This window comes from Piliocolobus tephrosceles, chromosome 8, assembly GCF_002776525.5.
Source record: "Piliocolobus tephrosceles isolate RC106 chromosome 8, ASM277652v3, whole genome shotgun sequence".
NCBI classification, from domain to species: domain Eukaryota; kingdom Metazoa; phylum Chordata; class Mammalia; order Primates; family Cercopithecidae; genus Piliocolobus; species Piliocolobus tephrosceles.
Genome location: NC_045441.1, coordinates 107,042,457 through 107,058,628, shown reverse-complemented (window position 1 = coordinate 107,058,628; position 16,172 = coordinate 107,042,457). Strand labels below are relative to the sequence as shown.

At 34.8% G+C, this 16,172-nt stretch overlaps 1 protein-coding gene across 7 annotated transcripts in view; it reads right to left on the bottom strand.

The window, feature by feature from the left end:
- The window catches only part of FOXP2 (forkhead box P2), a 277,840-nt gene that overhangs the window by 199,515 nt on the left and 62,153 nt on the right, over positions 1-16,172 (bottom strand). For 2 of the 7 annotated variants that reach the window (XM_023228238.1, XM_023228237.1), the window contains exon 2: positions 13,482-13,487. The exons of the other annotated variants lie outside the window; for them this stretch is intronic. In XM_023228238.1, the coding sequence (XP_023084006.1) occupies positions 13,482-13,487 (6 nt within the window). The remainder of the gene's footprint in view (positions 1-13,481; positions 13,488-16,172) is intronic. 7 annotated transcript variants of the gene reach the window in all.

Sequence of the window (16,172 nt, the reverse complement as noted above, 5' to 3'; positions counted from 1 at the left end):
TCCTGCCAGAGTCACACATAAGAATGGTTTATATAAGGAGAGTCTCTAAACCTGCTCTATGATGTTTAATTTGGCTAAAAAAAATTGTTTTGGTGACTAAATTTCTGCTTTATCTAACAAATAAACATTTTTTATCTAATAAATACAGAATTTATCTCCAAGTCCCAAATAACTGAGTAGTCAGTTAAGTAAAAGCAAACACTATATAGAAAATAAAAATGTGGCCAGGCACGGTTGCTTATGCCTGTAATCCCAGCACTGTGGGAGGCCGAGGCGGGCAGATCACCTGAGGTCAGGAGTTCGAGACCAGCCTGGCCAACATGGCGAAACCCTGTCTCTACTAAAAACACAAAAAAATTAACCGGGCATGGTGGCACATGCCTGTAATCCCAGCTGCTCGGGAGGCTGAGGCAAGAGAATTGCTTGAACACGGGAGGCGGAGGTTGTAGTGAGCTGAGATTGCACCATTGCACTCCAGCCTGGACAACAAGAGCGAAACTCCATCTCAACAACAACAACAAAAAAAAAAAAAAAGAAAAAAAAAAGAAAAGAAAAGAAAAAGAAAAAGAAAGAGAGAAAAAAAGAAAATAAAAATGTACCAAAGTTGCTGAAACTCTGAAAAATTTTTTGGTTGAGAAAACACATTATAGCAGTTACTATAATACTTGGAATTCTATTGAAAATCTTAAATATTAATAGAAACAAATATTTTAATGAAAATATTGTATTTGGTGTTTTCTGCAGAATCTTGCAATTGCAAGCAAGCATATCTTGGAACAGACTGTGATTTAAGGACTGCAGGGGGTATACAAGCCTCTGGATCCACATGCTGACCTGAAGACAACCAACACATTCTAGTGCACATCAAGTTTTAACTTTGATCAAGTATTCATAAAAGCTCCAGGCTTGTTAGATTTTACAGTTTGTGTATGTGGTAAGGGGTAAAGTAAGAAATGAAAACTTTCATGCCCTCTCTGTAGTAGATATAATGGGATAGCTTATGGCTAATTGTGTGTGTAATGCTGCCTTCTCACAAAGAACTTCATGAGAATGGTGAACATAACTGTGTTGACAAAAAACCATGCCACCTGTCATTATTAGAATGAAAAGGTAAATGTTTCAAAAATGTAAGCAATGAAAACTAAAGTAAAACAAAATTGATAGAGCCTTTGTTTAATGGCAGAATTATAAGAGAAGTTAAGTATCATTCCAGGCATAATCATTTTAGAGAAATATAGCAACATGTCATCAAATTTTTACCACTAGGTTTTTCATATAAATTTCAGTGGCATGAGTCTTTGTTAACAGAGATATTAGATTGGTTTCAATTTTTAAAATTATTCCAGAATTTGCAATATTATTATTTTTATATAAATAACTCTGCAGGCAAATATATCTTCCATTGTATTTTAACTGTTCTGATATTCTATAAAATATGGACTTTTATTATCATCTTCTTTCTAGTAATTACTAGTGGTCTGAGGAAATGTGGTCCAGATTACTTTAGTTTTCAATGTTTATTCCAGTTTTCTTGGATGCTGGCCAAGGATAAAAAGAGAAACATTATTTTAGCAGGTCATGGTGGCATGCACTTGTAATCCCAGCTACTTGGGAAGCCAAAGGGGGAAGATTGCTTGAGTCTAGGATTTGGGAGACCAGCCTGGACAACATAGCAAGGCTCTATCTCCTAAACATACAAACAAGAAACAGAGAAATAAATATTGGTTTGACAGTATCACAGTCTGAACTTGAAGCAAAAATTGTGGTGGTACAGAACTGCAACTTAGTAGTAATTTCAAGGCAGTTTCTTTTCAAATTATGTTACGAATATTCTAAGTATCAATACTTTAAGTTTTTATGAAATGCCACTTTTTATCACTTTGGGCAAAATGTCACTTAAACTTTACTTTGTTATTGCAACATCAATTTGGTAAAATATGTATATCTACTGACATTTAAAACAATAATAATTTAAAAGTTACCTCTAATTCTCTAAAAATAATCCTCTGGTATTCAGAAACATGTTAATTCAAAAATCCTGATTATGACACCATAGAAGGAAGAACTGTTGACATTAGAATTATAGAACAAGTTTTTTGTGAATAAAGGACAAATAATAATATTTAATTCTATTAGATAATTTCTTCTTATGGTAACATCCTGTCAGAAAAGACAATTTTTACAGTCCCCATTTCTTGACAAAAAGAAGAAAAAAAAAAAAGGTTACATTGTCCCAAAGTGTCTCCATGATGCAGAAAGCATTCACAAAGTAGAAGGGCACAAATCTATTAGAGATGCTTTGTTTGCATGTAACTTTTCTGTTTCCTTTAGTAAATCCATTTGTGTGTGAGAGTGTGTGTGTATGCGTGTGTGTGACAGAATGTGTGTGTGTGGGGGGGGTGTGTGTGACATAAAGTTAATTATGAGATAAAGGGTAATTATTTTCTCTCTGTATAAATGTACTTAGTGTTTTGTACCTAAATGACATTGATCTATATGCATTTCTAATAGACTTTTTTAGAGCAGTTTTAGGAGCACAGCACTATTTAGTGAAAGGTACAGATTTTTCATATACTTCCTGCCTTCACACATTCATAGCCTCCCCCATTATTAACATCCCCCACCAGAGTGGTATGTTTGTTACAAATGCTGAACTCATATTGACGTATCATTCTCACCCAAAGTCCATCGTTTATATTAGGGTTTTCTCTTGCTGTTTTACATTCTACGGGTTTGGATAAAGTGTAATGACAGGTATCCACCATTAGAGTACCATAGAAAGTAGTTTTACTACCCTAAAAGTCCTCTGTGCTCTGCCTATACATCCCTACCTCCCTGAGCCCCTGACAATCACTGATCTTTTTATATCTCCATAGTTTTGCTCTTTCCAGGATGTTGTACAGTTGGAATCATACAGTATGTAGCTTTTTTAGATAAGCTTCTTTCACCTAGTAATGTGCATTTATGTTTCCTCCATGTCTTTTCACAGTTTGATAGCTCATTTCATTTTAATGCTGAATAACACTCCATTGTCCATATATACTATAGTTTATCCATTCATCTATTGAAAGATATCTTGGTTACTTCCATGTTTTGGGATTTATAATTAAACCTACTATAAACATCCATGTGCAGGTTTCTGTGTGGATATAAGTTTTCAATCCTTGGGGACACAGAGGAACACAACTGCTGATCACATAGTAAGAATATGTTTAGTTTTGTAAGAAACTGCAAAACTGACTTCCTAAGTGGCAGTACCATTTTTGCATTTCACCCATAAGAAACAAAAGTCCCTGTTGCACCACATCCTTGCCAGCATTTTTTGTCAGTGTTCTGGACTTGGGCTATTCTGATAGTAGATACAGAGCAATATCTCATTGTTGTTTTAATTTGCATTTCCTTGATGACATACATTGTGAAGCATCTTTTCATATACTTATTTGCCACCTACATATTTATTTGGCGAAGTGTCTGTTGGGGTCTTTGGTCCATATTTTAATCAGATGGTAAATACACTTTTAATCTATACCCTCCACCTGGTGAACTTCACAGTTGGAAATGAAGGTTTATTATCTATATTCTTCTGGTCTTGTGGTAGGTGAAACAGGCAACAAGGTATGTGTACCTTTTTGGTTTCTGCTACTCTCACTCCCGATAAAATCTAGTGGCTTCAAGCTCTAAGGAAGGAGAAAGATTAGGAATTCATGCAAGCAGAAGAGTGGGAAATACTGGAAAGGAGGAAAAGAGAAAAGGACTAGAGACAACCTATGTAATTCAAGGGTCAAATAATAAATAAATAGAACCAGGCCCGGCGCGGTGGCTCAAGCCTGTAATCCCAGCACTTTGGGAGGCCGAGATGAGCGGATCACGAGGTCAGGAGATCGAGACCATCCTGGCTAACATGGTGAAACCCCGTCTCTACTAAAAAATACAAAAAACTAGCCAGGCGAGGTGGCAGGCGCCTGTAGTCCCAGCTACTCGGGAGGCTGAGGCAGGAGAATGGAGTATACCCGGGAGGTGGAGCTTGCAGTGAGCTGAGATCTGGCCACTGCACTCCAGCCTGGGCGACAGAGCGAGATTCCGTCTCAGAAAAATAAATAAATAAATAAATAAATAAATAAATAAATAAATAAATACATACATACATACATACATACATACATAGAACCAATTTCAGACTACCTCTCGCTAACTCAAATACTCATGTAGTTAGATGAATAGACTATTTCCAAGCTGTAACCAAATCCTTATTGTTTTATTTTCAGTATATTTAAAACAAATATTCAATGTTAGAGTCTAGTTTAAAAAAAATCAACTTATATAAATTACTGAATGTTATCATCCCTCAATTACTTTTTAAAAATATTAAAATAAAAATGGAAGTGACATTTTCCATGAAAAATTAATATTAATTACAAAAAGATTTGTCTTAAAAATGTGGTGTTATAATAGCAGTGGATAGCAGAGAGATCTTTAAATCTTGAAAAGTTTTTAACTTCTAAAATCAAGATTGATTATCATTTATAAAGTGCTTAAAATATCACTGACAAAATGATCTGAAATAGATATAGCATCTGTTTTTGCAGGTGGAGTAACCTAATAAAATCTTAGAGCACACAGTGGGTTTTATTCTTCATTTTTTCCTATCAATCATTCAAAAGTGTTCATATTTCACAGTATTGTTTTCTTAAACCTTCAGGTTTGTGAGCTCATTAACAGGAAATATGTTGAGCCTCCCAGAAGTTATTTAGTAATATAATTTCAGAAGTTATAAGGGGGTTATTACAAAGGTTCAATGAACACACAGCATTTAAATACTAAGTAATTTAAGGAATTCTTGGATTTTGCAATGTGTCCTCCAAAATTTCTTTAGTTAGGCCAAAGGTAGCGCTTAAACCTTGGACTCCAAATTTATCATTAAATTAATAGGTTGTGATAAAGTTTTTTGTTCATTTTTAACTTAATATAACTATGACCATTTTTTCACTGACACATGGGTTGTAAAGACAGCAAAATTGAACCTAAAGATGAAAGTTAAAATCTGTATGAGTTGTATATCTAGTTATAATCCTGTGATCTCTATGGATCACATTATCTCCAAAAACCTGAGTTTTAAAGAGGTAAATTTTCACACATAAAAAACCATTATATTTTATAAGTATTATTTTTCACCAGTCATAGTGGACCAACAAAAAGTATAAGTAGCCAGTCTTTGTAAGTGTTAACCTCCTCAAATGACACTGATATGGTTTGGCTTTGTTTCCACCCAAATCTCCTCTTGAATTGTAGCTCCCATAATGCCCATGAGTCTTGGGAGAAACCTTGTGGGAAGTAACTGAATCATGGGGATGGGTTTTTCTCGTGCTGATCTTGTAACAGTGAATAAATCTCACTAGATCTGATCGTTTCATAGAGGGGAGTACCTTTGCACATGTGCTCTTGCCTGCCACCATATCAGACATGTCTTGCCTCCCCTTTGCCTTCCACCATAATTGTGAGGCCTCCCCAGCCACATGGAATCTCTTTTTTTAAAAATAAATTACACAGTCTCAGGTATGTCTTGATTAGCAGCATGAGAATTGACAAATACTGTAAATTAGTACCAAGTGTGGGTTGCTGTTGTAAATACACCTGAAAATGTGGAAGTGATTTTGGAACTTGTTAACAGGCAGGGGTTGGAACAGTTTGGAGGGCTCAGAAGACAGGAAAATGTGGGAAAATTTGGAACTTTCTAGAGACTTATTGAAGGACTTTGACCAATATGCTGATAGTGATATAAACAATGAAGTCCAGGCTGATGTGGTCTCAGATGGAGATAAGGAATTTGTTGGGAACTGGAGCAAAGGTGACTCTTGCTGTGCTTTAGCAAGGAAACTGGTGGCTTCTGCCCATGCCCTAGCAATATGTGGAACTTTGAACTTGAGAGATGATTTGTGGTATCTGGTGGAAGAATTTTCTAAGTGGCAAAGTATTCAAGAGGAAGCAGAGCATAAAAGTTTGGAAAATTTGCAGCCTGATGATGCGATAGAAAAGAAAAACCCATTTTCTGGGGAGAAATTCAAGCTGGCAGCAGAAATTTGAATATATAATGAGGAGCCCAATGTTAATCACCAAGACAATGGGGAAAATGTCTCCAGGGAATGTTGAAGACCTTCACAGCAGCCCCTCCTTCACAGGCCCAGAGGCCTAGGAGGAAAAAATGGTTTCCTGGGTTGGGTTCAGGGCCCCCCTGCTGTGGGCAACCTAGGGATTTGGTGCCCTCCATCCCAGCTGCTCCAGTCATGGATAAAAAGAGTCAAGGCACAGCTCATGCTATAGCTTCAGAGGGTTCAAGCCCCAAGCCTCGGCAGCTGTGACATGGTGTTGATCCTGTGGGAGCACAGAAGTCAAGAATTTAGATTTGGAAACCTCTGCCTAGATTTCAGAGGATGTATGAAAATGTCTGGATGTCCAGGCAGAAGTTTGCTATAGGGTTGAGGCCCTCATGGATAACCTCCACTAGGGCAGTGTGAAAGGCAAAGGTGGGGTGGCAGCCCTCACACAGAGTCCCTATTGGGACACTATCTAGCAGAGCTGTGAGATGAGTCCACTATCTTCGAGACCCCAGAATGGTAGATCCACTGATAGTTTGCACTGTGCACCTAGAAAAGTTGCACACTCAATGCCAGCCTGTGAAAGCAGCCAGAATGGGGGCTGTACCCTGCAAAGCCACAGGGGTGGAGCTGCCCAAGGCTGTGGGAACCCACCTCTTACATGAACGTGACCTGGATGTGAGACATGAAGTAAAAGGAGATCATTTCAGAGTTTTAAGATTTGGCTGTCCCCCTGGATTTCAGACGTGCCTGGGGCCTGCAGTCCCTTCATTTTGGCCAATTTATCCCATTTGGAATGGGTGTATTTACCCAATGCCTGTACGCCTATTGTATCAAGGAAGTAACTAACTTGCTTTTGATTTTACAGACTCATAGGTAGAAGGGATGTACCTTGTCTCAGATGAGGTTTTGGACTATGGACATTCAAGTTAATGCTGAAATGAGTTAAGACTTTGGGGGACTGTTGGGAGGGGATGATTGGTTTTGAAATGTGAGGACATGAGATTTGGAAAGGGCCAGGGGTGGAATGAAATGATCTGGCTGTGTCCCCACCCAAATCTCATCTTGAATTATAGCTCCCATAATCCTCAAGTGTTGTGGGAGAAACTGGTGGGGGTAATTGAATCATGGGGGTGGGTTTTTCCCATCCTCTTCTTGTAATAGTGAATAAGTCTTTTGAGATTTGATGGTTTTATAAAGAAGAGTTCCCCTGCACATATGCTCTTGCCTGCCACCATGTAAGATGTGTCTTGTTTCCCCTTTGCCTTCCACCATGATTGTGAGGTCTCTCAAGCCATGTGGAAGTGTGAGTCCATTAAACCTCTTTTTCTTTATAAATTACCCAGTCTCAGGTATATCTTTATTAGCAGTGTGAGAACTAATACAGACACTTTTGATAAAGGGTCAGTTTACATTTAAGTGGTTCAAAATATGTTTTATTATTGATTCTGCATTGCTATCTCATGAAAAGTAGTAGCAGGAGCCATGGCAGCAAGTGTTATTGTAGTACTATTGACTCCCTTTTGCAAATGAGGAAACTATGTCTTTAGGACTTTGTGAAGGGTTAGATTAGGGCTCTGAAGTTACACCATACAGGTTTGTATTACAGTTCCACCACTTATTTGCTCTCTGAAATTGGAAAATTTATTTATCAGTTCTACACATCATTACTTATTTCCGTCTTTATAGATCATTATCTATTTCTGTAAATTTTGTAAGTGAACTGTATACATCTCAAAGGGTTATTAGATGATTAAATAAGCGAGCACATGTAAAGTACTCAGAATAGTTCTAAGAAAGTAGGAAGTGTTCAATACATGTTAGATATTATCCTCCTCTTTATTCTTATTGTTATTAGCATGATTATTACTATTTTCATCAATATTACACAGGAAGTGTAATATTGTCTAGATTTCAACTTAATTCTCAAGGATACCTGAATGTACAGATTTAAATATTTACCCTGAAATACCTCACCTAAATATTCAGATTATATGTTTGCTTAAAAGTTCAGAAATAAGTATCTGTTCATACCTATTAACTTTTATAAACTATTTTAAAAAATTTAAGACTTCTAAAACAATAAAATATAATATTAATATTTCTAAAACTATGCTGAATGTTCTTAGTATTTCAAATTCTACCACTGAAATTCTAAGAAAATACAGCAATACTAAGTTTTATGCTTACAATTATTCAGGTTGAGAATTAGACTGATATGGGTTACTTTAAACCATATGTAGGGAGGTTTTTAATAAAAACTTTTCTAAAACATTATTTTTAGAAAAACCTGAGATTAATTGAGACCAAATTGTAAAGTATTTTTAGCAAAAGCAATGCTGTCATTTCAAAGTTTACAAATTCAGCATTTGGGGCAAAGCATATATATTTTATAATATTAACAAAATCTAGTACTAATGATATTTATTATTACAGGGTTCTCAAGTACACATGAATTCATATATTTCAAACAGATTCTTTCAAGTAAAAATTACCAACTTCTCTTCATAAAAACTGGGGAGGGGGGAGGGATTGCATTGGGGAGTTATACCTGATATAAATGATGAATTGATGGGTGCTGACGAGTTGATGGGTGCAGCACACCAACATGGCACATGTATACATATGTAACAAACCTGCACGTTATGCACATGTACCCTAGAACTTAAAGTATAATAAAAAAATAAAAAAATAAAAAATAAAAACTAGATATTTATTTAAATCCAGAGTACATAGTACCTTAACACTGATAATGTTCCAACCAATACCAATATTAAAGCAACTGGAAAATTCTGTACAATTAAAAAATAACCCAAAAAGCTATTCTTTATAGCTAACTTCCTTCTGATGTAGAAAAGATAAGGATTTTGTTATTTCCCTGGTAATGCCACTTGTGATATCTAAAAGGTACATTCTAAAGGCACAAAATATTCTTATCCATGATGGCTGTTGGTTAATGGCAGTAGCAAGGGTTAGTCAGGTGCAATTCGGGATGTGATTTCTCATGCAAAAATTAACAATAAATGAAAAATACCTTCTATACCAATTTTAGAACAAATAACCATTTTATTTCCAGAAATGTGAACAATCAATGTCATTATTATTACTACTCTGAAATGTTTAAAAGTCATTTTATTCTCACACATATCTAATACACTACAGTTTATAGAAATCAAGAAGATTTTTATTTGTTCTTGGCAAACCGTGTTAGTGAGCCCCTTGTGTACAGGATATACTGGTCATTTGACCACTGGATTGTACACCAAAATAGTAACATCAATTTTATCATGCATTAAAAGGTTAAGATAATTTTGTTTTAGCTTCCTGTTTTATAGTAGAAACTGAGTTTGAAAGATATATTCAAAAATTCAAGAAGTCAAAATACACATATACAAATACACAAATTCTCTTGTTTTTTGATGTCAATAGTGCACAATTATATTATGACAGAATTCTAATCTACACTTAAAAGATGTCACTGAAACTAAAAAGACACAAATCTGCAACCCTTGGTAAGTTTTATCAAAGTTACTTTAAAAGGTCGTTTCGAAAATGGGGGTGTTTCCTCCTGCAAGAGAAATTGTTACTCAAGATTTATAGGGAACTCTGACTTCATATAACATGAAGAAGGATATTTTATTCCAATGTGATTTATATCTGTAAATTGTAAAGTACATTTAAAGCTTAATTGAGTAGGAATTTAAAATGCTCTCATGTCTTAGATATAGTACTGGAAGAAGTAGACCAGTAAATTCAAATTTAATTAAAATAAGGAGAGGATGTTCCAGGACTGCTTTATTCTTCTTTAAAATGCACATCTAATTTAATTACACTAAAATGTCCCATTTATTATATCATAATTATTCACTTGTCCATTCACCTTCAAAGTATTTGTTGAACAACTACCATGTGTCCAACATACGTTAAGCACCCTTTGGACATAGTCTTTGATGTCAAAGACTTTATAGAGTTTGTTAAGGAGGAAAGATACAAATATTAACCTTTATTAAAAATGTCAATATCATTAAATGCCAAACAAATGATAGCAACATCAAATATCAGATAAGCTTGAGAGGGGAAAGATGTCATCCAGTTGAAAGAATCAGGATTCACAGCAATTATGAATCTTGAGTTGGGACATATGAATGAAGACAGAGAACACCTGACATTGGGCACTAGCATATTCAAACTTCCTGAGGCAAATTTTATTTCAGAGATACCAAGTAGAACTGAGCACAATATTTAGAAGCTTAAAATCTTGAGACTGGTTCTGAGATTTTGAGCAAGGTATTTAACATTATGATAGTATAAGTTGATACAGAAGGATATGCAAAATTGAAGAGTAGGAAGGAAAAACCTTGGAAGCACAGAGACCAGCCGTACAATAATCCAGATTTAAGGAAATAAAGGGTGTGGCAATGAAAATGAAAAGAAAGGGTGAAAATAGATATTCTGACAGAAACTTTAGTCTGGCGATGTTTTATCACTGAGGTGGAGTAAGTGAGAAAGAAATACAGGATGACTTCATACAAACCTGATTGACTGGAAAAAAAAAAAAAGAAAAGAAATAAGAATAAATGAAAACTAACTTGTGGAAGGCGATGTACTATTTACATAGCTTCCATCTACTCCATGAAGTGCAATTTCTATCCTGAAGAATTCTGTGGCTTCAGAAGTCTATCAGATAAACCTTGTATAACACAGTATATTTTACAAAATCATAGGGTGGAGGGCAAATTTGGGAGAAAGATTTGACAAGTAATTTCAGTCTACAGATTTTAGGATTCTCTTCTATCATAAAGTTTACAATTATTAAATGTGAGTGGCAATATTAAAACCATGTCTCCATTGTTTTGCCTATTAGTACATATTGATTAGCCAACAACCAAGTTAATTCAATTGTTTTACCTTTCTTTTTTAACTCTTACTGCATAAATTGATACTTAAGCTTATGTTCCAAATTGACTGTGTGTGCTGGTGCAGTGAAAACACATAAAAATATTTGTATCTACATGTGTTCACTGCATACAGCAAGGTAAGAGTAGGTGTGATGGAGAACCAAAAAGCAGTAAAATTTTCCAGAAGATGGAAATGAGAGGGAAAGAGACAAACTACTGAGAATGCTGGTGTATTCTTTTTTTCTTCGTGATAAAGACATACTTTGTTCTCATTCTTGTATTATATAAAACATATAAAACAACATGAATTTTTATTGCCAAAGCAGGAAGGGTCAAATTGATTAAAAAAATCTCAAATTACCTTCAATTGAAAATCCAATTTGGCATAACAATTGAGCAAACTGCTATCTTCAAATTTAAAAAGAAAAGAATATACCATTTAATTATGAAAAATAAACCCTAACGTCAATCTTTACAAGCCTTCATAACACTGAGAGGATTCCAAATGTTAATATTTCTCAAGGCATTGAGTAGGACTTCTGGGCTAACTGCCAATTCCTTTTAGAACTATTTTCTCCTCAATCACTAGTTCAAGCATGCATGATATCACAATGCATAAATAGTAGCACAACAAGTAGGAAATACAAGACAATCCCTCTCTCTTGATCCTCCTGTTACATAGGATTTAATTTCTAGAGTACTGCATGTAGTTCTGGGACCCTGCCAACTAGGAGGAATAGTAACTAAGAAAGAAGAGTAATCAATGGTGATTAAGTTAAAATCAGGATCCAAGCCATGGCGACACCTCTTTTTAAAGCAGGTCTGGAACATTTTCATGATTACACATCTATGTCCACAGAAAATGTCTCAGATAAGGGGGCTGATGGTACTATAAATCGGGCCTTTCTATTTAACGAGTTACAACTTCTAAACATTATAGGATGGATGGATGGATGGATGGATAGATAGATAGATAGATATATAGATAGATAGATAGATAGATAGATAGAGTTTCCATATGAGATCATCTGCAACGAACAGTAATAGTAATGTTTGCTTGAGCCAGGGAATTATTACTCTGGGGAAATTTCCTAGAGATGACTTGATCCTACTTTTAATAAAGGTAGAGAAGCAGGTCTCTAAGAGCAGAGAGGCAGTAGGAAACAGTGATTAAGTCCACAGTAATGTCAATTAATGAGAAAAGAATTATTTAGGAACATACTGGTTGTTCTGAGTGGAGAGTGGAGAGTCTTTACTTGTCCCACTCCTCTAGCAGAAACTGTTTTAATCTATTATGCTTTGGGGACAATTTATTAGTTTGTCACTGTAATTCGGAATTGATCCTTATATTTCTTAAACTCTCATTTATTGTGACTCAAAGTTGTTTCTCAGGACTGGTTAGGTTTAAGTATAGTTTTAAATGTTCTTTGAGCTTTTGAAAAACATAAATTAAAATATCACCAAATTACTTCTCTATATAAATTATTTATAAAATAGCTTTTAAAAATAGATACAGATAATTTAAAATATGTATATAAGGGGCCAAGAGGGCAGACAAGAAGCTTATCTATAAAACTCCAAAAGGAAATGTGATGATTGCAATTTTATATACACATAATGACTCAGGTTAGTTTACTACCTCACACTTGTTATTTAATTAAAATAATCTATATCAACATATCCTCAGAGTTGGGAAGAAAATTAGATTTGGAATAAAAGGTTGTTTCTAACAACACATAAGAGATTTATCCACAAGACATGATATACTTTAGAGGGTTTTAGTTTTTGTTATTAGATCTGGTTAAATTAATTTTAAACCACATTCATTATCCAGACCTAGAGAATACTGGGAGTTAAGTGTTTCATCAGCATTTTACTATTTATTTGGAGACTGACTAATGTCTACAATGATTTTTTAATGATCACTGTCAACTCTTTAGAGCAATTTCCCACTCTTGAGTCTAAGATCCTTGACATCAAAAGGGAATACAAGTGTGTGTATGTGTATGTATGTATGTATACAAATGTATATGCATATACATCTGCGCACACATGCATATATGTACACATGTTCATATGCATATGCATATGTATACACACATATATGTATATGCACGTATGCATATATGTATATACACACATGTACACACATACATATATACATACATATATGTATACATGTATACACACGTATGCATATATGTATATACACATATATGTATTCACATATGTGTATACGTGTGTATACATGTATATGTGTATATGTGCATATGTGTAAATGTATATGTATATATACATATATTTACATGTATATGTGTATACACATGTGGGTGCATATGTGTGTGTGTATATATAAAAATCATATTCTGTTTTCTGTGTTATGGTGACCAATTTAAAATGTATCATGAGTAATAAGGCATCTTTTTTTTCTGCATAAACGAGACGAGGAAAGTGGACACCAACTTAAAATTTTTCTTTTGTGAATATGGACTTGTTCCTTTTCTAGACAACTTTCCAGTTTTGATTTTGTTTTTGTATTTTACATGGTAGACTTTAACTCTTTAAAAATGTAATTGGATTGCAAGCTTCCAGTTACAATGGAGGAGGAGGAGGTGGACAGGGGAAAGAAGAAAAATTAATTACCCTTGGCAAGTGTCTCAGTAGCCCTTTATTAGTTTGAGGCAGGCAATGACAAAAATTGCAATAACAAAATGTTCTTTTGGCTACCAACCTTTTCTAGCTCTCTTGAATTCAAGTTTAACAAAGATGCAAAGCTAGATGGTAAGTGACCAAGTGTGTCCCAAATGTGTCTCTATTAGTCACTGCCCCCTAAAGTCCAAGGTTTAAGAGCAAGAAATTACTCCTGTGGCAAATATTATAGAAAGAAGCAGAAGGTTGGTTCCAATCTGAATATAAAGATTACTAGGAGTACACAAGAGAATTTGGCAATAGTCAGAATGATCAGGATGTAATGGCTGAAAAACAAGCACTATGTCTAGTGTGAACAACTAACAAGCTTTTATGCAACTCATTAGTTAACAATTAGTAAATTGCTGCAGTAACCTATATAAAAACAGTTGTGAAAACTAGCCGGGCATGGTGGCGGGCGCCTGTAGTCGCAGCTTCTAGGGAGGCTGAGGCAGGAGAATGGCACGAACCTGGGAGGTGGCGGAGCTTGCAGTGAGCAGAGATCGCGCCACTGCACTCCAGCCTGGGCGACAGAGCGAGACTCCGTCTCAAAACAAAACAAAACAAAACAAAACAATACAAAAACACACAGTTGTGTTAAGTTTTACTTCTGATATCCCAAGAAAAATTTACTATATATTTATTTCTGAAAAAACAGGAATAATAATGTGTTTACAGATTTGTGTTTAAATGTATACTTACAAAAATTTCAATTCACAAATTAAATTTTTAAAACATACACACTTGCAAAGAGTTTCTCTTTAGAATGATACTTAAAAATAATAACAGTCAATCTCCCTCATATATTTACAAAATACTCCTGGCTGCAGAGCTGAGTTTTTTTTTTTTTTTCTCCTCAAATATCTCTTCTAAAATAATCAACACCTTCTCATTTAGTTCTCCATTTGTTCAACTTTGTGCCTTGAACATATGACAGGTTCAGAATAGTGTTTAGTTGCCAGGTAAATACCATGTTAAAAGTAACTGATCCAAAGTAACCTGACCAAGGGTAACACATAGTATTTTTAATCAAATAAGCAAACTAGTAATAAACTAGATTCCCTCTATTATATTTCAAGAAATAATATGTTACCACGTTGTGTCTGTGATGTTCAGTACTCATAGAACTTTAGAAATAACCTACTTTCACAAAGAGCCTGCATTCTGGTTACATTTTAAGAGTTAAAGTCTGCCATTTAAAAAACAAAAACAAAACCATGATTGGGAAGTTGCCTAGAAAAGGAACAAGTCAGTATTCTCAAAATAAAAATTTTAAGTTGGTGTCCATTTTCCTGGTATGTTTTATGCAGAAAACAAAATGATGTCTTATTACTCGTGATACATTTTAAATTGGTCATCACAGCATAGAAAATAGCAGAATATGGTTAAAAAGGATTTTTAAGGCATTTACTTGCTTGTTTCTAATAAGAGAAAAACTTTCCCTATAACATAATTTTGAAATAGTGATGTAAGCATCTAGATGTAACAAAACTTTACCATATAATACCCCACTGAAGCACCACTTTCACAAAATGTAACTTAATTGTGTAAATGGAGGGAAGAAAACATTTAACCAAGTCACCAATATATCATGCTAAACATGGTGCTGTGTTGGTTCATTTACAAGGAAAGGGAATTTGGGGAGATCAATTTAAAAAGCACACAGACCAAGATGTATCCAGAGTTATCATTGCTATTCACATTTTACTCCCTTTGGCCATATTAAGCAGAACTCTCTACTACATCAGGTCTGAATACAGGGGGTAATGCTCTAGAAATAACTAGGAGCACAGAGCACATGAATCAGGATGATGCCAACTTAAAACCACAAATGTGGTATGGACTACTGAACTATCAGTAACCTGAGTTTCAGTCTCGTCTTTCTCAGGAAAAGCATAAGAAAAGACGAGAAACCAGATCAAGTCCTTTGGTTCTCAATAAGGTCAACTTTTTCTTTGTAACCATAATAAAGAATTACTCATTCCTGACTCATAAATTTGTTTAAATTCCTTTGTTTCTTATATTCATAAGTTATTCCATAATCCTGAATAAGTTTCAAATTGTATTATGTAAAAACAAGCAATAAATACTTTGATTTGGTTGGCCCTAAAAGAGATCGAAGAGGCCCCAAAACATTGGTATTGTAGAGTTTGGTGAAATTTCCATTCAACATATTCATGTGGTTCATTATGATGGATTATTTTGACATATACTTACTCAGTCTCTTTTATTATAAAAATATCTCCAACTTCTTAATAACTTAATGTATTTTTCCTTAGATGCCCCTTGTTTTTAAAAACACTCTATTACATTTTCTTCCTGAGGTCAGCCAACTATAATACCTCGTAAGTGTCTGGCTATAAATAATCTGTGGTTTTAGAAGTCAGAATACTTGATTCCCTCTAGAACCCTTCATCATGAGGCCCAGAAGTTTATAGAAATTCGGGGCAGTGCCTTTTATAAAATAACTGGTAGACTGTTATCTTCTATCTTA